Raw genomic sequence first — 23594 nt, 5'->3', positions numbered from 1 at the left:
ATTGTATCTGACGTGATCATTTTTTAAAAAGGCTTTTAACTATTGAATCACTGTATTTACAGAAGAAAGTGACGTTCACATGATTTTCTAGGTCATTTCTTTAATTACATTATATACATTATTACATTATTATATGAAAAGGCTTCATACAGGATGGAAAAATTCAACCTCAATGAACTGCTGCTGATCTGAATCTTGTATGAATACAAAACAAATGAGAGAAGACAAACTGAAAATTCCTGAAATAGGTATTGCAGCGTGAACAGCTGCACTGCTAGTTCGTACTATGATGCAAAACGAAGTGCCAAACCAGAAGAAATCAAGTCTGCTTCATGATTAAGAGGTAATCTGTCTCAATTCGGCTGCACATGTGTTTATGTGAAGCATGTTATACATTACACACTGTTCAGTGCCATTACAATGAGGGAACAAAAGATAATGTAACATCTTAATAATAGAGGGCAAACACTGTTTTACGAACAAGTAAAAAAAGCAAGAAAAGCAGTAAAGAACAAGAGTTTAAAGTATTTTGTATTCTCAGTTTACCAGATTTTAACTGAAATAATAAGCAACTCTGCTATCTCTTACATGTCATCTATCATCTTACAAACTTGCTTTGTAAAATGAAATGCAGCGTTCTCACACTTTGTGGCATCAGCAACGTCATGCCAAACTAAAACAAGACACAATCCTATTTTCTTTTGGATCCTTCAAAAGGAAATCTCACACTCTGGCAGGCACTTCTATATTGAGATAATCTTAAGATGTCTTAAGGTTCTGAAAAAAAAAAAAAAAAAAACATGAAAACATTCCTCATTGCTATGTGATCAGAGGTATATGGAAGTCTGCATTGTCAAAGAGAAGAGGCCTTTTGACTGGAGAGGGATCCTTGTCAGCCTTGTGTAGGAGTTTAAACAGTCCTGTTCCAATATTCATTGGAATCCCCATAATGATGCACTCAGACACACCTGAAACAGGAACACAGGAAATGTTAAGACCCAATTACGTCAAAAAGGAAAGTTCAATTTCATTACAGAGATTAAGCTTACCACAGACAGAGTCCTTTTGTCCGAAGTAGGCAGCGTCGAAGAGATGATCAGCCGTTTTCTCGAAGGAGGCCAGCATGAGGACACTCTCCTTCATTTTGGCTAAACCAAACCTGGTGATTCCCAGTATCTCCCCCTTAATTAACAGGAGACAGTGTGCACTCAGGTGAAATTACCTCCAGCTACACAAACACTACGAAGACATGCATTGTATTATTCTACTCATACCTTGTAGGACATGAGATCTGCAAGAAGCATGACGTGACGCCGGTCAATGCTCATCCCGTGGTTCACCATGGTGTACTGAATCTCATTGATGATGGTGGATCTAGCAGCCTCGATACCTAAGGTCTTCTCAACCTGGAAACCAGTCAATAAATAAAGCACTCACATGGCAACTTCAGTTCAGGTAAGGTCATTCTTAGGGCTGCAGTGATTCATGTATATACTTTCTGTGTCCGTGAGAGTCTGCTGTGGTCTGTGTAGGCTCTGCGAAAATCTGTGTACTGGCATTTTGTTGTGACCACACAGCCACTACACTGTGGGGAACATGTCCACCATGAGAGAGTTGTGGATAAGACAAGGACTTCTGTATACCCTCACACCCTTAGTCATTTTGTATTCGACTGCAAAGGTTTGACTTGTAATTATTTATAATCGAAATGGGATACATTTCAAAATGCATACTGAGCTTAATTTTAACATGTACTTCCACATGCAGGTCTCACATTGCATTAAATAAAATATAAAATCAACTGCCAACCTCTGCAGACATGGTTGACTGCTCAATGTAGCAGCAACAATAACTTCTGCCACTTGCAATTCTCTGTTCATTTCAACTGTTAGTATCACAGCGTGTGTCATGGACAAATCTTTCTGTTGTCCTTTGACAGCACAAGTATAAAACAGTGAGTGGATCTGAGAGTGGTTTGGCCTCAGTGAAGCATCCCAGGCAATACCTGTTTTTGACTGCTTTTGACCTGCTATGAAATCATTAGTTTTATCTTTGTTCCAGCATCTGAGAGAAACATGAGAAAAACATCAATGAGGCTGTGAAATGCAAATCAAAGAGAGTCCGACACAACAGGAAGTGGCTTCTGAGAAGAAGTGGGGGGTCTGGCCGTGTTTATCAAGCCTGTCTCCTCATTTCTCACCACAGGATGAAAGGCACAATTTTGGGTGTTTCAAAACCAAATCAGGAGGAAGGTTGTTTCCATGTGAACTTTTAGAAAACCATATACAAGTGTGGATGGAATTTGGTTGACATGTTAACAAACATACACTTGTCTAGTTTATTAGGTGCACCTACCTAAAACTAATGCAGTTTAAAACAATAGCCCTACAATAAATCCTGCCTTGATAAAGATTATAATGTCCACTTTTTGTTGAAACTGCTTTTGAGAGGTTTTGATTTTACTTTATTGGCCATTTTGGAGGCTGTAGTTTGTATAATTTTATACTAAGAGTGGTTACTATTATTCTGATAGCCCCATTTTTATCAATGTAGGAAGAGTAAAGAGTAACTTACCACCCTGATCCTCCAGTGATTTAACCTCTGACCTTGCTGCAGTGATGTACAGGTGTACTCCAGGACCCAGTGACATTACTGAGTGTGGTTACGTACATGACCAATCTATGAAGCTGGGTGTGGCCCGAGGTTAAAAGGGGACTTGAGGGGGCAAGAAAATACAGCTCGTCAGCCTGGTGTTAAGCTACTCTTTAAGGTGTGACAAGCGAGAGGTGTTCCCACATCATTTAGAACGAAGAAATAGGAGGACATCTGAGTTACGAACGCCGGTTCAGTAAAAGGAACAACAGGATATTCCACCCATAATCCGTGCACGATATCATGGACCTAGGAACAATGTTAATACAATTTAACATCAAAACCAACTGCAGCCTCCAAATTGACAGTAAAATTCAAACAGGACACCTCTGAAACTGTTTATTGGGTGTACTTAAACTATAAAAACAAGCACAATACACCTGTGTGACTACATGTTTACCTATTTATTGTTTACCTTTATTCTTTACCAAATCACCCAGTTACTAAAACTATAATAAAAAGTAGGTTGCTGCTTAAACGCAATCTCTCTCAAATTGCCTGGCCTACATTTTATTTATTGATTTAGGTGTGAAGGCGACCCATGCAGAGCGGGTCAGCCTGCAGCACACAATCTGTCATGGGTATCAGTTCAGTTTAAGAATTCATGTGAGAGATGTAGGGCAGATGTGGAATCAAAAGAAGTATGCATGGAGGGCTTTAATCCAAGCTCCTACACCACTGGCTTTAAATCTCCCTTGACTGATACCTCATACGTATTGTTTGAAGTGGTCCTGCTTCCATTCACTCCGTGCGTTGCCATGACAGCTCTCAGGTTATCCCCCTCCACCAGGAGTTTGTACTTGTTCTTGCCGCTCTGTTCGTCAATGTGAATGACAGCTCGGGCCACTTCAGGTATACCTTGAACCACCACCTTCCAAGTGAGAGAAGAGTGAATATTGAACTTGCATTCATCAAGCGGCCAGAAACACAACTCTGAAAAGTAGCTTAAAAGTAATTCTAAAAGTATTATTTCAAGAAGCTTGAAGCGTTGCATGTTTAGGATTTCTTATATCCACCTTCTGAACCATCACATGCATATTTTCTCACCTTAGGAAGTTCTTCTTTTAATGACTGCAGCACATAGTACATGGAGCTTTTGCTGTTCTCTCGTGGAGAGACACACACCACCGCCTCACCGTGCACAGCAATGTCTCCTGGTTTCACTCGGAGTTTAGACATGCAGATGGAGTAACGCACTGTTTCTGCGTTTACCTGAAACACAAAAAAAGAAATCAGAGGCAATTTTTTATATATTATATATTTTATATATGTTGTTAAAGCAATGGAGCCTTCACATGTGTTGCATTAGGTAGAGCAGTCCTATTCAACTTGCTGAATTTTTCTATGGCTCGTAAGGGGATGTCTGCAAATCAGGCTGGCTTGTGTGATATGATAGATAAAACTAAAAAGGTACACATCTTTTACCTACTTTGAGACATCTGAACCATAAACTGTATGAAAATATATGGTATTGGTTTCATCTTTTTAAAGCACACCTGCCATTCATTCAGTCATGCACATAGAAACTCACGTTAGCTAACAAGAAGCTTCAAAATGTGTCTCTTGAAACTAAAGATGCAAGGTGTTCGTGAAAATCGGCGCTTCCAGAGCTCATACACAAGTATTTATTTCCTTTGCCAGCTGCAACAAGTAATAAACCAGTGTGTTTATTGTGCGATGAAGACATTGGGGTGATGAAAGAATATGAAAAGGCACTACAAGTCAAATCATGGCTTGTTTTCTGCCAGTTTTCCTGAGGGAGGAATGGAGGAGGAATAGTGCAGGGATTGATAGCATCTTTTCAGTCGAGTCAGGTGGCTCTTGGTGTGCCACTCTCGGACACATCAACTCTTCTCACAGCGTGATTTCTCTCACTGACTCAAAAAGGGCTAAAAATGGCAGAGGTCTGATTTGGTACTTCTATAGCAGTAAATCACCTGATTGAGGCTACAGATTCAAAAAGGCCTACATATTGTAGTCTGGGTACTGTTTTACTGTAACACATATGGATTTGGACTTATTTTTAAAAGTTCCTTATGTATGGTTGGAAGTGTTGTTGAGGATATTATAAACAGGCCTACGTACTTACTTGTTGTACTCCTGTATTAAGCCTTGCAACTATAGCTTTCTTACTTTTTTGTATGGACTGCCCACTGTCTGGAATTGATTATAATGATACCATTAAAGTGAACGGAAAGAGATGTGTGTAAGTAGTTTACTCCATGTAGTCATATATAATTTGTGGCCATTAATTGCGTATTTTGTGTGGCCCATGAAACCCCAAGAGATTTTCCAATTTGGTCCACTTGCTTATGAAGTTAAATAGCTTCGATGTAGAGGAACAACGACTTCAGGGTATCATCAAAGGCAGATTATTTTAACTAAAAAGCCTCAAGGATGAAGGTCACGGATGCCTATTCTATATCTGGGCCAAATACTTTGAAGATTAATTTGCTACCAGATCAAAGAAATTACTATTCAACTGTGTTTTTTCACCATGTTTCCCATGTTGGATTCATATTTACATTATAGGTCTGACTGGTATCCTTCTCATCTAAGTCTGGACAAGAAAGCAAATTAGCCTATTTCCAAAAAAGTCAATCTGTTTCTTTAGTGAAATCAACATTAGGTGACCTGACTGAAAGGTCAGTAGAATGAGATCAAAAGCAGAAAACAAAATCATATCTCCTGGTAGGGTATGGTATGTTTACATTTTGTTCTACTTTTTGATAATGTTCATCTGTGACACCATCTGTGTATGTAGTTTCACAGTAACACAAGTAGAAAAGAGTCAGAAAGTCCAACTCAGTACATAGTAATATTTATGTTAAGTTTGTTAATACAAGTTGACATTAAACACCATTAGCTGCTGGCCAAACCAATTTAAATCAATGTTATTTGTATAATGCTAAATCATACCAATGCAGACCAAGTAGGGCTGTAGCAGCAACCCCCCTGAGAGTATTGAATTCAAGGCAGTGTTTTATTATTATTTTTATTTTTGTGAAGGATTATTCAAGTTTATTTTAACTTCAATCAAATTCAATAGCTTGACCGTTTTTCAACTTTTTGCCATTGTTCCTTTTGGCAAGAATAACATAGTAATTACCATGTTAACTGCTCAAAAGAAGTCAGGGACAGTAGCTTTTTGTGTGTTCCCAGGACACAGCAGTTATTTTGGTAAATACAGTGTCCTCTTAACTGTTAGAAATGATGGCCAAAACTACATAGACCCAAGTTGCAACACACCAAGCCAACCTTTAATCACTGTAGGCGTGGAAGAAGGGATATATTTTGAAATATTCACACAAGACTGTCAGTAAAAAAAAAAAAAGGAAAAAGAAAGCAGTGGTACCTCCAGTCGCAGCAGCCTTATTCTCTCCAGTGACAACTTCACCAGGATGAAACAGTCATCTGGTAGAAAAACCTCTTCTATGTACTCCGAAATCTGTCAAGGACAACAAGACACCTTGGCTATTTTTATAGCTCAGTACTTTGTTCACGGCTCACACAATCCCTCTTTTGGTATCCTTCAGTCAATTCCTTCTATATAATGGCATTGATTTATTGATGAGGTGTGTAAAATATGCTACGGTTTAAAATACCTCTCCCAGGAGAGTTTTCTCGATCCTCCCCTTCACCAGCCTGGCGAAGTCAGCGTCGTCTTCCACGTCCAAATTAGCAGTGATAATAGGGGTGCTGAGTGGTGAGCAGAGGACTTTCAATAGATCATTCAAAACAAATTAGGGATGTATTCATTACCGTGACACAAGGAGACAATTTCAATGGCCCAGCAGAGCTCATTTTGCTAAATGCACCATTTCAGCGTCTAAGGCAAGTGATCAACATTATGCTTCACTGAAACTGGTGTAGGCACTTTTGAGCTGCAAAAACAGAAGTGATGTCTGGACGCAACTGTCAAATATGAGAATTGTTTCCATTCAGTGGTCACGAATAAGTTGTTATTCCATCTGGGAGTATTACTTTCCAATGACTTCCCGGAGACAAAGACCTACCTTTGAAGGATGAAAAAGCTTCTACTTTTTCTTCTCTTCTCATATGACACAAGGTGAAATAGCACTGTAATTATTTAATCATACCTGATGTTCTTGGAAGCATTGATGATCTCTTTGATGCGAGGAACCCCAAGAGTGATGTTCATGGATGCTACGCCGGCAAAGTGAAAGGTTTTCAGGGTCATCTGAGTTCCAGGCTCTCCAATGCTCTGAGCACAAAGGGCCCCTACTGCAGAGCCGGGCTCCATCTGAGCTCTACACAGGCAAACACAAGAGACACTCTGACATTTAAGGGAAAGTGTTATGTTAGTCAGTTATGATACAAAAATCATCACCTTCAGTGAAAATCTGGTTTTAAAAAGACCACATCCAGTGCTAGCAGATTGTCATGAAATGTTATAAAGAGTACACGTCCCCCTCAGGATGAATTGTAATAACATTGCTAAACCCCTAACTTTTGATCTAGCACACGCAGTGCAGTGATCAGTGTCTTCTTGCAGCACAAAACAAAATTTGTGTGTGCATAAAATCTCTCTTTAAAATTTGGCTTAAACTAATCTTTTCTGTTTAAAAACAACTGTTGTGCTGAAAATGGGTAACAAGGGAATAAAACAGTGATGTGAGTCTTGTACCTCATGTACTTGTCTCGGCAGGTTTCAAGGTACTTCTCAAGCTGGGTGGGAGTTATGCGGTCAAGCTGATACAGAACTTTTGGCTGTAATACAAAGTTGAAAGAAAAGCAATTAAATTACATGTATAGCCGAGCTTAAAGATACTGCTGCATTCAGCACATTAATCCATTGTGTGTGGTGCCCACCTCGCTGGTGCCATTGTCGTTGATGCCGTACTTGTCTCTGGTCTTCTTGATCCTTTCTGAGACGCTCTTAATAAATTTCTTTATCTCCTACAGTTGAAGGAAGAGAATTCACTAGCTTCAGTATGTTTCAGAAAAAACCTATTTCAAAACATGATACACATCCCATGCAGTTGTTATTACAGTAAAACAGTTAAGACGTGGAGAATGCAACCTCCCAGTAAATCCCATTGAGCAATTCCTTTAAAAATCCATCAGCAGTACTTTAAAGAGAGCAGTTAGATGTCAAAGTGTGAATCAAAACACAATGAGGAGAACCGTTTTATTTTAAAAGCTCAAAATGGGGTTATTAAATAAATCATTAATCTTTTCCAACTCTTGCTGACACACCATTCTCGATTCAGTTCAACCACAATCCAGCATGCGCTGTCACTATACCTCCAGGTACTTCTCTGAGCCTGTGTCTGTTAACTCCTTCACAAAAAGGGGGAAAGGTTCACGTGTTACAGCCAGCACACAAGTAACTGCATGTAAGTGGCTTTGAGTTAATAGAAAGACAGTGTTTGCCATGGTATTCTTCATTATGGCATACTGGCAAAAGCCACTTTAAAAATCATATATTCTAGTGTGCTTGCATGCGGTAACGTTGCATCACGACCACAGGAGCTGTAATGAGTGTCTCTCTGCACTGTTAACCAGACTGTTACCATTAGTCAACAAATGTTTGTTTTTCATATTAACTAAAAAGTAAAAGTAAAAAAATTTCAGCAACTTGAAAAGCACACGAGTTGACAGTTGCAGCACAAGATATACCTAGCTTTCAAAAAGTTTTTCTACCCTAGTACAAATAAGATTTATTCTGAAATACAGGTAGACATGTGGCTGTTTTGATTTCCCAGGTCAATTTTGTTATGGTATATTGTATTTGCTGAAATGATTGTTGTGTTTCCTGCAGCATTATAGGCAACTGCATTAGCACATCAAAAATAATCTGTTGTTTCATCAACAAGAAACACTTGATATCATTGACCATTGAGAAAATCATTCATTCTGTTTTAATGTTAAAAACTTATAGAATTATACATGAATGGTTCTTATTGATCTCAAACAAACACTCACTGCATTTTAAATGATAAGCCTGGCAATACTGGAAATATAATTCTTGCAACTTTTCTTGGACTTCTGATCTATGATTGAGTATTTAGAGCAACCAGTTGTCTTCCTTTCCAAGGTTAAAAACATACTGAATTAGACATTAATGGTTCTAATAAATATCAAAACGTTCTGCATTTTAAAGGACAAGGCTGGCAATACGGTTGTCAACAAACTCCATGAAATACCAAAAACAATGAATTCATCCTACAAACAAACTAACTGTCTGTGAAGCCCATTATAGCTTAACCGTCCGTATTATAGCTTGCAGCACTATGGTGAATAAGGGCCTGGTAGTAAAAAGACACTAGTGCACCAAATGTGTATTAATTCATGGCAGAAAACAGTCCTATGCACTCCTCTTCGAGTAAAGCTGGTCCAGCTGTAGGAATGAAAGTTAGGGAGTTACTGAGCCTTTTTAAAAAACGATATATTTGTGAGCAGTTCACTCAGTTGGCCCTAATAGAGTGGGTAAGGAAGTATTGGAAGACACACTGTTGGTTGTAGAAATGCCAATTAATGTCAATCTTATCCTTTAATCTTTCCACAGTAAAAACTTAAACAGTCTTCTCTGTAGGTAACACCTTGCGCTAAAATTCTTAATTGTTATCTCGATGGTAAAAAATAATCGTCTCCGGTCTACTTTGAAAGTTTTCTCATGAACTACAATTCCTACATAGGTCAATACGGAGGAAACATTTCAGAGATTGTTCGACCTTGACAGACGTTTTGGGTGCTTAAGATAATTATAATTGTCAGCTTACATATCTACTTCACCTTGGGAAGTCAGTATCTATGATTTAAGTTGTCTGAAATGCATTTGGATAGCTTTAAACATACTTTCATTAAGCACAGTCACAACGGAAAAAAATATTTTCTTAATAAAACAAAATATAACTTGGATAGACAGTGCTTTACTGTGATGAGGGTACCTCCAAGAAGCTGTCTCTGCAGCACAAGAAGTCAGCTCTCTTCATGATGGCGTCAGCAGTGAGGACCAGTTCATTTTGACTGAGTGCAGGCTCGTATGGACATGTGTAGACCGCCTGGGTTGGAGAGGAATCAGATTATTGGGAGTCATCACTACAGAAGCCCTCACTCCCAGGTCAACAGCTCCTATTAATTACCACACTCACTGTGGTAAACACAGGTGGCCTTTTACACTGATGGTGGACTGCTTGGAAACGCCAGGGAACTACAGTCAATCTCCTCTCGAATACGCTTATAAATAGGCACAACTCTTGCGGTTGTGACTATATAAATTTGTGTTCAATTTACAAACATAACTGAGGAGGCTGTGTTGATAAAAAAAAAAAAACATTTTCTGTTTTCAATTAATCATAATTGAAAGAAGAGGTTATTTTACTGCCTTGTTCCCAAATATTACTGATGTAGTAATCCTCAAGCGCTTTCAAAGTTAATGATGTCAATGACCAACAGACTGAGTAAACATGAGATAAGGTCTGGAGGTGAATCTAAGCCATTTTAAAACCTAGGAATATGTGCTCCTTTATTAACATCGTTAACCATAAAATCAGTTCTAAACTATGGATCAAATTACTCAGCCTGCACCACTGATTTCCTGCAGAGGAAATCAATTTAAACTTCCTGTAATTTAATCTAATTATCTGGGGTCTTAAATACAGCAAGATCTATTGTAAAAAAAAATTTTTTTTAACTATAACTGTGTGTTTTCACATGAGGAGCTTTTCTGCTAATGAGCTGCCTCTCTGGCTGGCAGGAGGCTTCTCGCAGTGGGAGCAGATTCACACTGGTGTTTGTTCTCCAAAAAAACTAGCATATAATAGTCTGACACACATAACGCTTTCCTTAGGCTACACTGAGTCAATTCTATGAGCCACAGAAGCTTAGCTTTTTTAAATAAATGTTGTATGTTGTACAGGGCTAATGACACATCTGTCCTTTGAGCAGATAGATTTTTTTTAAGCTAGGCTGGCCAAGCCTGTATAAATGGAAGGCAAGAAGGCTTCTTCCTCTTCAACAAAATCCCTTTGTGAGGTGAACGTATGACCTTCTCATAACGAGAAGCCACCTCTTCCGACTTGTTTTTTTCCTTTTTTACTGAAAAACAGACTAAACATTAGCATATCAAATGCTAAGTGGTGTGTCGTGCACATTCGTTGTCCATGAAAATTGAGATAAGGACATAGAAGACCAAGCAAAACAAAAGTGTAAGACAATTATACTAGCATGTGACTGCACTAACAAGAGGGGTTATGCGAGGGTTATGTGTCCAAGGGTGAAGATGAAAACTAAAAGAACAAAACATTTAACTCACCCTGATGTTGTCTAGAACTCTCTTAAACTCCAGTGGCTCATCCTTTCCCTCCATGTCAGCAGGGTCCAGACCATCACCGCCATAAATAAACTGAATGATGTCGCCAGTGGAGCTGCGTACTGTCAGGTCGTACTGTGAGCACAAATCCTCCAGGGACTTAACCAGACGCCTCTGTCCACACAGGCAGCAACACAAAAAAAATATCATAGTGACTTATATGACAGACACATTAAAAAAAACACACTCTACCTGCACTGACCTGAAAGTACACACTATCCTGAAAAAGTGTGATATTATATTTTTTGTTATTCTATAAATGTAATTATCTTTTTTTTTTATGTGTGCTAGCATGAAGGGTCTGCCAATTTTCCTTTTGTTGTAAAACCTTGTGTTGTATAATGATACATACACTTTTTCTATCCTCAAGTGATGAAGGAACAGCTGGAATTGAGGATCAATGTGCAGTTTGTGCTACAGAAGAGTTTAATTAATTTTCTTACTTAAAAAACCCTCAGGCATTACCTGCATGTATCCAGTCTCTGCCGTCTTCACAGCAGTGTCCACAAGACCCTCCCGGCCAGCCATAGTGTGGAAGAAGAATTCTGTGGGCGTCAGGCCAGAATAAAAGCTGTCGGCCACGAAGCCTTTAGCAGCAGGCAGCTGTTGAACAAAAAAACATTAAGCAGGCTTCTCATCTACAAATGGGTCAAACTAGCTGCAGTTGTTATCATTATGCAGTATTCATGTTATAATCCCATCAGTATTGTTTGTTATACTTCTATATGCGATCGTTGGAAGAACAGTGATAGGAATAGAATTGTTTAGCGTCACAATGAAGAACTAATATAAGTAATTACTGTCAATGCACTTGAGGGATGAGACAGAGAAACATGGCTGTAACACAGATGATACCATGCACACCATCAGGCATAAAACTCTAACTACAATGAAAGTAGTCTGTCTGTCTGTCTGTCTGTCTGTCGATTGTCTTGACAACAGGTCATTCGATCGACTTCACACTGTGCATAGTAATGAAATAGCAGTAAAGATTTCATTTAATCACTGTTATGTCTGGATGGAAAAACTCAGAGTTAAATTTCAATGGCAGGGTTTTTATTTCAGCATTTCCTGCAAAATTTATTTTGAAATTTTGAATACATAAAATTATTGCACACTTGGCTTTTCATGTGTGCAGTGTGTCTTTGGCCTACATTCAGTCAATTAAATGTAATTTAACAAAAGAAGCAGAAATAACAATAACAATTGTGAATAATGGTTATGAAATAAACTATTATTATTAATAATCTGGGTGTGACTCATGTTTTGGGAAGACCTCAATAAACTGGTGGCATATTGTAATATTACTGTGTTGTTCATTGAAGTTTAAAAAAAGCGAAAACTGGTGGCACATGTGTACATCTACAACTGTTGGTCTGTAACTGCTGCGTCTAGACCTGCGGGGGCTCTCCAGCTCGGCAGGTCGGTGATATTGAGAACATTGCCATGCTGGAGGCAGAGCAATCAGCCCATTCCAAAAGGGCACGGCACTAGTTCAATTAATTCAATAAAATAATAGTAGTAACTTGTAGTATGTTATTGCTATTTGCCTTACTAATTAAAAGAAAACGACCCACTATATCCCATGAAACTAATCAGAATTCAATGTGTATGATCCCTTTGAGAAATATATATAGCAAAATAATTACAATAAATAAATTGGTTCTTACTTTTGAGTGCTTTTCAAAGTGAGGCAGGGAGCGATTCTCAAAACCATCAGGTACTCGAGAGCCACTTATGGCCTGCTGGCCCACACAGGCAATCATCTGAGAGATATTAATGAAGGACCCTGTATGTATACAGAGGAGACAGATGAAAAGGTAAAACACAGTATACAAACAAAAAAGGAATATTAATGAAAATATAAGAGAACACACATTAAGATTCCTAATTTAGCATCTGTTTGAACAGAGGAGCTGATTATATTGGCCGTTTTTGATGTTGAATAGTTTCATACAACAATTGCGTTAACAGTAATAGTAATAATGATTGATTATTATAATTTAAAGCAAGACTGAAAATAATGCCTTTGTGGTGTGTGTCATATGACAGCTTCAAAGAGGGTGTCATCATATAATTTATTATTCTGCCTGTTACTCAGCCATACTAATCTCTGTTAGCCAATCTAAAGTTTTTTCCTTTCTTGTGGTGCCTTTGAGCCGGATCGAAATTCAACCGTTTCCTGCTCGTAAGTAGTCAGGCTTTAGTTCTCTTCTATTCCTGCTTGTGCTCCAAGGTTGTTGTCAGAATAAAAAAGTATTTACAGATTAAGAGGATAATCCTAAAAGCAAACTATTTGGAGATCTAATTTTTAAAATGTGGTTTACCCAGTTTCATCCATTGCCTCAGCATTCACAACAAGTAAAACTCAAAAACACATGGAGCCAGAGATTTCATTATAAGTTAAGTTTCCTTTCCAGCAAGCTCACCCTTAGAGCCGCAAAGAGCCATGATCAGAGGGCTGTTGCTCTTGTCGAGCTCCCTGAGGCAGGCACTGCCAGCTCGGTCTCTGATGACGGACAGCTCTCTCAAGATTAAAGCCTGTTGATGAACACATACGAAATAAAACAACCATTATCATGCACGTAGTGAAGCATAAAGCATTTCCTCCCATACACTAATCACTGGACAATTTACGTGTTGTACTCTCAAAAAAAATGGCACCATTACTGCTGTGCCACAATCAAACCTAATGCACTTTCGCCGTCTGTAAAAGCCTCACATCTTGGGATTGCTAATAGACAGCAAACGCCCCTCTGACAGATGAAGTTAGTCTGTGAATGTAGATGTCATTCTAAAATTGGTTGTGACATGGTAGAATTAAGGTACCACTTTTTTTATGACCTTTGTATGACTTTTGTAAGTGTGTGTAGTTGTAGATAAACCCACTGCCTGCACTACTTTTCAGAATAGAAAGATGAAAAAAAAGTACACGTATTAAAATTCTCTCAATTTTTTTTCCAAAGCTTCAGGTTTATTATTAGAGCAGCCAATAACAGCAAAGGGTGGTCGATTTGCAGGTAAAAATCTATTAAACTGGGGTTTTAGGTTCTATTTATAGTAAAAACATCATATTTTCATAATTTGTATGCAGTATGATTCATGATTAGTTTGGGAACGATCATTTTCGTAGCATAATTTAATTTCCACTGAAAAAACTATTTAAATCATGATGAGGTGAATTTTATACGATCTCAGTTAATTGTGCAGCGCTGTTATTTCAATATCCTAAATTACATACAGGCTTGCTTTCTAGGGAGGCACAGATCATCAGATGTTTGCCTTGTTGACTGACAGCGGTGTATAGGCATATAAGATGGCATTTACTGACGTCAGTGGCCACAGATTGCATGCAAATACCAGTGTGCTCCATGCAGCAGCACAGACAGTGAGCTCTGAGTCTGAAATGTTGGATGAGAAGAGAAAGAGAAGAGAGCTGCAACAAGGCAGAGATGCTTATCTCCCCTGGCAAAAAAGGGCAAATGAATAATAAAAAACCATTAGCTGATGCTAATGGTCCACTTGTTATTTTAAGCATCGGTATTGGCCGCGAATCCCTCCATCGCTGCATCCCTATTGTTGTCTATGTATTGTTGACTATATTTCAACAAGTAGCAGTTTCTACATCTCATCAACATATTTAAATCCTCCAATATCGACCCGATTTATTAATTATATAGACGCATACCAAATACAAGATTGTAATAAAAATCTACAACACCTGATCAATGTTGTAGTTTCTTTTTTTTTTCAAATTATCAGCATACCATAGCTTTACCACTTTATCATAGTTTTTTTATATCTGTATTATTTATTTCACGTAATTGCTGCAGTGACAAGGAAATTTCCCCGTTGTGGGATTAATTAAGTAATACAATAACAATATATATACACAATAAAGTTTGGTATTAAAGAAATAATCCTTACGGCCTTGGTGGCATTTCTAAATATCAGCCCGTTTTCTTTTAAAACCATAGCTCTGCTTAGCTGCTGAAAGGAAAATGATTCATAATCAATTCATTTTCAAGATCATTTACAAGTTCTTCCTCTAATGACAGCCTGTGGCCTCTTTTGAATTTTCACTGAAGTCAGTCTGTCACACCACTGATGAGTCCTGGTGTGAAATATCAATAAGTGCCGTGGGGTAGGAAGGTGCCAGTTGCAAATAGCTTAAATAGCGAAGATCCAGATGACGTATGTGAATTCCCCTAAAAGTTAATGTTTTTGTATGCATATATGCTGTCACGCCCACCTCAAGTGTCTCCTCTGCCGTGCAGCCGGGCTGCTGCTGCAGCTTGCCCGTCTTTAGAGCCTCAATGTATTCGTCACACTTCTTATAACCGTCATCCAGCAGGTCATGTTTGGCCTTCAGCAGACCCTGTCCAGGTGTCACGTCACCAATTCCAATAGAAAATCCACGGTTGGCTGAAAGTTGGGGTTAAAAAAAAAACAACAACTGACTCTAGAATCAATATCCCAATACATATCTGGGTTGCAGACTTGTTTATCGTTGACCAAGGATTTAAAATGACCTACTATGTACCCCAGAGGTTTCCTTTTACTAAACAACCCTTAAAGACCCATTTTCCATCAGTGAGTAAACTGACGACCCCTAAGTAACATAATTTATGGATATTTCACATTATATTCAATGCATAACAATAACAGAACAGAACCACTGATAAACTGAACAATTAACCCAAATAGAGGTTGGATTAGAGATTATTTCCTGTGAATATTGCATCAGAGATGTGTTTTCCTGATATTTTCCAATTCTCTGTCTGTCGTATGTATTTGCTTTTTTCATTTTTAAAAATCATACATACTTAATCGGTCTCTTTTTTGACAAATTTAATGTTTTTATGGTTTTAGTTGAGTACTTTTCTAATGCAGGATGAGGATATATCTTAAATAATAAGCTACATTTTAAAAATAAAAATGTAATTTAGTTTACTTTACACAAACTTCTAAGTCTGTCTTCCACCCCCAAGCCCCCAGTTAGAAACCAGTGATGTCACAATGTTCAATGTTCAATGTTCAGTGCATTGTAAGAGGTAACTCATTAAAACCCTACAGAGAAACACTGGAGCGAGTCTTGCCAGGCGGGACATGGCATTAGCAGCCTCCAGCTGACCCCAGTCTCGCAGCAGGATATAGAAGATGTTGTTCTTGGAGCCGGATCCCAAGGTGCCCTTATCCAAGCTACCACACATCAGCTCGCTGTTGTGGATCACCACAACTGGAAATGTGAAACGAATTGATGTCATTTAGTTCCCAGAATAGAAAAACAACCAAGGTGAATATAACGCAGTGTAGCACATTATACATCTGGTGTTGTTTGAGAAGGTTGGTGACAGCTGAAAGATTTTAAGCTATAGATTATATATAGACTTCTACTGGAACCAATGCGATGGTAGGAATAAACTATGTTTGCAATTGATGATTAATTGCAAATTGATGATTCCAAGAAACCTAATTAAAAACTAACAAAAGTGTAATTTCAGTTTTTGTTTTGAAGAGTTTTATCTGTAATGCATAGCTTTGCATTTGTTAATTTTATTATAATTGCAGACATTTTTCATGTTAGAAATATTATTTGAACTGTGTGCATCAATTGTAATATGACTATGAAAAGACATAACTATGATATTGTAAAAAAAAAAAAAAAAAAAAAAAAAAAAGGCATTAATATCATTAAACTTCCTGATGTAGCCAAATAAAACCTTTTGATTTGGTGTGTTTAGCGGACATCTGTACTGAAGAAACTCACATGAGTCGTTGTAACAGAGATCCTCTCCCTTGCCACAGTACTGTTTGCCCTTGGTCCGCAGGTTCGCCTTGACTGGACATTCCTTACTCGGCTTCAGGATGACACTGAAGATCTGTTTTCCCGTCCACAGAGCCATGGGCTGATGGACACACAGCACAGCAAAAATGTTGGTGGCAGGTCACAAATACAAAGTTATGCAACAAGTTCACCACAGTGAAGTACCTTCATTATAGCCGGGCGGGGGAGGGTGACCCTGATTTTTTCGTCTTTGCCCACAAGGATTGATGCCACTATCTGACAGGCTTTTGATCTGTCAAAGAAGGTGTCCTTCAGCGTCAAGAGGTAGGCCCCTAGGAGGTAGAAATATGCTATAAAGTCAATGGAACTAATATACTGTAGATTTTCAACTATGGCTGAAGTGCTCCCCCATTAGGGAGTAAATGGTTATTCAATACCTATGGATTATCCAAATATTTCAATGTTTGGGTTATTTAAGCACTGAGTGAGCATTTTCTTATAACATCATTGACTTTCTCTCCACATTAGACAACATACACTTTTCCAGAAACTGGAGGAGCCTCACACCAGGAGGCTCACATAATATAAAAACAGACCATTGTGATTAGCTGCCACCCATCACGGCACTGACCTGTCAGAAAGTCCTGAATAGCAGCAATCAGCGGTTCGCCATTTCTCGGAGTGACAAGATTAGCTTTTGTCTGGAAGAAAAGATAATCATTTCGGTGAAACTGCTGTCAATTTCCTATGAACAATACCATTCCTGGAGAAAGCTTTTCTTTGCTGAACAACCACACTGATAGTTTTGTGTCTACTGTATGGACCACATGCACTGTGATAATAAATACCCCCATCAGGACAAGGGCCTCAGCTTTGGCTTCTTCTGTCTGAGGCAGGTGAAGGTTCATTTCATCCCCATCAAAGTCGGCGTTGTAGGGGGTGCACACGCACTCATTGAACCGAAACGTCCTGTGAGGTTTGACTTTGGCCTGTGAGTTTGGGAACAGTAAAAACAATGTCATACACAAAGAAGCAAAAAGACCTATTACATGATCAGAATAAAAAAATGTTAAACTTGGGAAGCAATTTTAGGCACAGATAATAAGTTTAATTTTTCAATGTGTTTTGATCTGTCACAGATCTCTGTCAAGCACCTGTGTCTGATCGGTGTACAACATATAATTATTTTTGTTGAGCATATAATTAAAGTTATCATGGGAGCATAAAATCAAATACAAATCTTATCTGTTCAGCAGATAAATGCAGCAGCTTTTAGGTTCTTCACTGAGCCTGAAAATTGCTTTGGCAAGTAAACTGTGGAGAGTTCATTAAGAGTAATAATGAGATGTGAACAAAACAAAAGGAAACATGCCAAACAAAAGCTTTTTTTTTTTTTAGGTAGAAGAGGAGAATATTAACAAGTTTGTTGAACAAAAGTTAAAAGTCATGCAGATATTTCTTCCTGTATTGATATGTATGCCAGAAAAAGAACATATAATTTTCCATGGGACCTAAAGAACTAAACTTACAATGTGGGCCATGATGCTGAGTTTGTGCAGAGACGGCTGTCGATTGAAGAGAACGATGTCTCCGTCGATCAGGTGTCTTTCCACCACGTCCCCAAACCTCAGCTCCTGAGCTATTTTCTCACGGTTTCCATATTTTAAAAACCTGACAGAAAAAAGAGGAGTCATTTTTGGTGGTGAACCGCATCAGGTAAGAACTAGATTTATTCTGAGTCAGAAGCAGCCAGCCTCACCTTTTCATCTGCGTGTGACGATTCTGGATAAAGTTGGCTCCGGGGTGAACTTCAGGACCATTGCGGACGAGTTTCCTCATTAGCTCCAGATTGGCTTTGTTCACCTGTAACATAGCATCACATTCAGATAACTTGAGTTCTGTTAAGGAAGTGGTTGTTTAGTGTATTTGTTGTAGCCATGGAACAGGGCTTACCCTTTCTGGGTACGTCAGGATTTTGGCCACGTGCACTGGGACCGCCACCTCATCGATCCTCAGGTTTGGATCGGGAGAAATGACAGTTCTGCCAGAGAAGTCCACTCTTTTTCCTGAGAGGTTTCCCCTGAACCGACCTGAATTTTTATTGTTAATAAATCAGTCTGTAATTAAAATCTTTACAAGCGGAGGACATAATTGACATAGCAAGTGTCAAATTACTTTATATTGTTAGTTCCTGAGGACATTGGGAAAAAAAAAAAACATTACGTCAGAACTCATACAAGCCGGAAACATTTGAGACGATAACATTTAAATGCCAAGTTTACAAGGAATACTTTTACTGCTATACTGCTCTATATTAAATGCTTTGGTTACCTTATTTAAGTCATATATAACCGAAAACAGGCAAGTACAGGTTAATTATGTACACGGTGTGCAAAAATTACATCAAAAGCAAAAAAATGTTTTGAATATTGGAAAGATTAGATGTCACAGGTTTTAATATACACTATACCTTGCTTCCCCTTGAGTCTCTGCACGAAGCCTCTGGTCCATTTCTTAGGTGCCATGTTTAGAGGGATGCCAGAGAGCTCGCTGTTGATGTACAGAGCACACTGCAGCTGGAGGAAGTCCCAGTCCTCCATGATCATCTGGGTCTTCGCCCCTGTCATTCGATGCTAAATGAGAAAAGTTTGTTAAAGTGGGTCTTTAAGACATTTTACTTGTACGACTGGTAGTAACGTTTTAGATCAAGGCCTCCACAGTCAGCCGATAACAACCCTGAGCAGCATATGGATTATTAGAATTTTCTGAGGCAGGTTTGAAGGTTCAGGAGAGTGATTTTCCTTATCTTAGGTTAATATTAAACCCACAGTTTGCCCTATGATTGTTAAAAAGCTGTATGCTCAGAAAAATATGATTTAGTTTAGCTGGAGGCTGCTGGAATCTGAAATAATGTTATGTTTTCCTTTGCTGAAGGCTGATGATGTGAATAGCAAAGGGTCAGTTGGCCCACCGCAGCTCATTATTTTTAAATTAGTTCCATACTTTAGTCTGAAGTTCACTGTCTTCCAACTAGAAGCCCAAGTCTTATAAGTTCCTGCACATACCCTGTACTGGATAGAAGATAAGTAGCCTCTGTCAAAGATGGTTACCAACCTTTTTGATGACATCGTTGAGAAAGATGATCTCGGTCAGCTTCATGGTGAGATCGTCCTCGTTGGTGCCTGACTTCAGGTCGCTGACCACAGAGGGTCGTATGCAGAGAGGTGGCACCAGAAGGCGGGTGAGGATGAGGTCTGCAGGTTTCCCAGCCTCAGGGTTCATCAGCAGCAGGGGAATGTCTTCTTGGGGAATCCTCTTGAACATGTTCAGCACCACCAGAGGGTTAAGGTTTTCCTAGAGAGGATATAATTACAGCAAAATGAGGCTAAATACAGGTTAGTACAGGGTTTCTATCTATTCTGATAATTATAGTTATTTCCATACTACAGCTTACGGATTATAACCATGATTTTCCACACAAAAAACGTCCTTTAGTAAATTATGGTTTATAATAAAATATATAAAATAGGTTTGCTAGCTAGCCCTACTTCAGCTGTACTCTACCTCATCACGTGCCATACCACAGCACCATTACACTAAATGACCGGAGTGTGAGGTGTACAAAGTTCACCTGTGCTCTGGTCAGCAGAGGCTCCACCATTTTGTTGTGCTCAATGGCGATATCAAAAGACTGCATGAAATCTGACACAAAGGGATCCACAACCTTCTTGGTTGTTTTATACTTCTCATGGATGATTTTAAGCAGTCCGCACTTTTTCACTGGTCCTGAAGAGTAGAAAAAGAAACATGACTCAGCTTTTCCCAATTATTACATTGGGGGTGGCTGGCACAAAAAATCAATGTCAGAAAGTAAATATCAGAAATGTCTTTTTTTTACCATTGAAAGCGGAACAGTTCAGACAGATTGTCCTTTTGCGGCATTTATCAGAGATCTTCTTCTTCAACCCTCGTTTCTGGAGATAGGCCAGGTTGGGCCTTTTTAAGTGATCCATGAACTGCAGTTTATCCTCTTTCGTCAACATTATGCTTGAGCAGGTCTTGCAAATCATCTGGAGACAAGACAAAATACCACATTAGAATGAATGCTGAAATTACAAAATGGTGAAATTATTGTTGAACAATAATTATGTAAGGCTTTTACAATATACAAATGTGGGGTAAAACTGTAGTAAAATCTTGAATTACATTATCTTACTGGTGATTTCTACACATATGTACTTGTTTAGGAGATTTAAAAGATCGAGCTGAAGCATACACACACACACACAATTCTCAAAAACAGTATATTCTACCTATTGTAATGTTGATGTCTTGTGACACCTGCTGGCTCCAAATGGAGGTATCTTTATAAAATAAATAAATATATAAATATCAATGCTTCTTGCACAGTATGAAAGAATATGAACCTTGACTGAATTATGGTCTCCTTGTTGATTATGCAAACTATTATTTGTCAAAATGTGAGAGTCTCCCAATGAATCTTTTTTACGTCCAGCCTTGTAATACCATGTGCAATTGTCGATCTGTTATTTCATATAAAGTATCAATTATTGCATTAGACTGTAAACTTGCCTGTAAGATTCCTATGATGGCTTTGAAATAACCGACATGAAAACATGGAAGCTCCAGATCCAAGTAGCCATAATGTCCCAAGCAATCTGCCAGATTCTTCCCACATGTCAAACAGGGTCTGTCTTTCTCACTGGTGCCCTGCAGGAAACATGAGAGCAGAAGGGTGAGGCTGTAGTATGAGGATGGATTACAGATACATGTTATTTCATATCTGAAATAGTGACAACATTGTAAAATGTCATTCTTTTTAATGTAATCATTCCTCAAATACTTGCATATACTTCAATCACGTCAAGTTCACAAGTGTTAAACCTATGCAGTTTGATTATGTGCACCACGCTTTTAATAATTCTTTTTTCCCCAGACAGTATATTTAGAAGTGATTCTCAGCTGAGGAAGATGTTATAAATGCAGACTTGTTGAGTCATATGTTAGTAGTCGAACCAAACAAAGCCCTGTGATTACAGTACTTCAAACTGCATGCATCATCGCATTGTGGCTTTTCAACCCTGTCTCTGAAATTGCATATTACTACATTGTTTTCTTAATAACATCGTAATTACAGAGACAACGTAATTTCTCATTCGCTTCACCTAATATTAACACTTTACATGTTACACAGCATTTCACCCATACTAAATAAATAATAAGCAGACCACTTTAGACGATGATTTTATTCTTTGTGCTAATTTTACAAGTCCGTCCAAATAGAAAGCTGGTATTGCAGCTAATAAATTAGAAATGTGATGTTTATTAGAACTTATCACAGATAATATTAAATCAACAGAATTAATTTCACTCTGATTTAACTACATAGCCTTCATTTTAGGACAGTGTCAGTATGTTTACAAATGCTGTATCAAGTTTAAAGTTGACAGGAAGCATTGAGATGATTATCAATTTTCTACCAGCAACCTTTCAACCATTTAGTGCAGACGAGGAGTCAAATGAGTCACCAAACTCCCTCTTTTACAGGAATGTGCACAGAGCCTGAGAGGAAAACCTGGGTTAACAAAGACGTTGATACCACCGCTGTGATACCCATTATCTCTGACTGGGGTTTCAGCCAGGAAAATAAATAAGTTCATATATGAAGCCGTAATATTTTGCAGGGTGTAAAGAAGTGTTTGAGTCCAAGTCATACCATACGGTGGTCCAGCACTCCATAGGACAGAGGGGTGTGTTTGGTGTCTTGGCTGTACAGATTCTTACTGACCACCTGGATGTGGGCCTGCTGACGCATCTGCTCAGCAGATTTCATCCCAAAGCAGATGTGGCTTCTGTAAAGTGTAAAGTACAAAGAGCAAAGCAGAGGAAATCCCAGGGTTAATATCTCAAAATAACAGCAACTAGGGGTAAACAACTTTACACATTTATCCCCACCAAGCATGGAAGTGATGGAAGTTCTCAGGAACCAATGCTAATAATCAATTATTTAACTTTAAGTTCTGGTTTATGAATGATCACTGCCATAGATTGAAATGCTTTGATCGACACTTGTAGATAATATGCCGATAAAATTAAAATAAAAATAAAAACATGAGGTCAACCGTCACATTTTAGCTGTTTTATTAAGAACTTCTCTTCAGCACAAGTTACAAATCAGAACTACAAATGGTTAACTTTAATGCCACTGACTTATTTGGCAGTTTGGTAGGAATACTGTACTCTCTTAAATATTAACGTACCAAACAATATGTCAATATTAGCCACATTACAAACAGACTGACTCTGGCTAACCGGCGAGCTAACTAGCTAGCAGTGCCCCTCCGGTTTGTTATTACTCACATCTTTTTGGCCACATCTGTCTCTCTGAACTGCTCCTTCACCATTTTGGCAGCCTCTCCGAAACAAATAACAACAACAATAATTCAATTGTTATTCTGTCCTCATTCCAGCAGGCTAGACTTTAACGTGTAACCAGCACGCTGTCACTTTGCTTCCCCATGTTGTGGAAATGCTAGTAGCCAGCGACATGCAATGTGTTGATAGCGTGTGAGCCACTATGGCGATGCCTTCAGGGTTAATCGGAAATCTAGCGATCTTACTCCTGAAAGGTCAAAATGGCCTTAACAGGACGTGATTATTTTTTTTTTTTTTTTTTAGGAAGCACGGAGGAGAGTAGTGTGTTGTGTCTTATGGTAAGTGTTCACCTTTGAGTAGTAAAATATTTAGAACATAAACTAAGAGTGTGCTTCTTGCTAGTAAGTCCACCCAAAGGTA

General features: G+C 38.5%; 1 protein-coding gene across 2 annotated transcripts; it reads right to left on the bottom strand.

Annotated features, from left to right (window-relative positions):
* Window positions 1–80: 80 nt before the first annotated feature.
* polr3a (polymerase (RNA) III (DNA directed) polypeptide A) lies at window positions 81–23372 on the bottom strand. 2 transcript variants are annotated; one of them, XM_051418053.1, is made up of 32 exons: window positions 23160–23372; window positions 22516–22651; window positions 21372–21509; window positions 20677–20848; window positions 20410–20564; window positions 19893–20132; window positions 19249–19411; window positions 18732–18868; window positions 18538–18641; window positions 18308–18449; window positions 17627–17767; window positions 17410–17479; window positions 16983–17110; window positions 16761–16899; window positions 16065–16229; window positions 15243–15415; window positions 13420–13531; window positions 12661–12779; window positions 11456–11593; window positions 10934–11104; window positions 9567–9680; window positions 7921–7956; window positions 7486–7572; window positions 7301–7383; window positions 6753–6923; window positions 6258–6351; window positions 6008–6100; window positions 3700–3864; window positions 3359–3523; window positions 1275–1406; window positions 1050–1182; window positions 81–968 (listed from the first exon to the last, which is right to left on the bottom strand). In XM_051418053.1, exons 1-32 carry the CDS (start codon window positions 23201–23203, stop codon window positions 820–822), a joined length of 4209 nt encoding a protein of 1402 aa, XP_051274013.1. In that variant the 5' UTR covers window positions 23204–23372; the 3' UTR covers window positions 81–819. The 2 variants fall into 2 exon arrangements, with proteins under 2 accessions (XP_051274013.1, XP_051274014.1); XM_051418054.1 differs by lacking the exon at window positions 7921–7956.
* Window positions 23373–23594: the final 222 nt, after the last annotated feature.

The sequence above is a fragment of the Dicentrarchus labrax genome, unplaced genomic scaffold, assembly GCF_905237075.1.
Source record: "Dicentrarchus labrax unplaced genomic scaffold, dlabrax2021, whole genome shotgun sequence".
NCBI lineage: Eukaryota > Metazoa > Chordata > Actinopteri > Moronidae > Dicentrarchus > Dicentrarchus labrax.
Note: the sequence above shows the minus strand (reverse complement) of the source record. Positions and strands in the feature narration are given on the sequence as shown.

Coding starts and splice junctions, on each gene's coding strand:
- polr3a (XM_051418053.1), bottom strand. CDS start 23,203: ATGGTGAAGGAGCAGTTCAGAGAGACAGATGTGGCCAAAAAGAT. Junction 20,133..20,409: donor CTCTGCTGACCAGAGCACAG/GTGAACTTTGTA, acceptor TATCCTCTCTAG/GAAAACCTTAACCCTCTGGT. Junction 12,780..13,419: donor GGCTCTTTGCGGCTCTAAGG/GTGAGCTTGCTG, acceptor GTATACATACAG/GGTCCTTCATTAATATCTCT.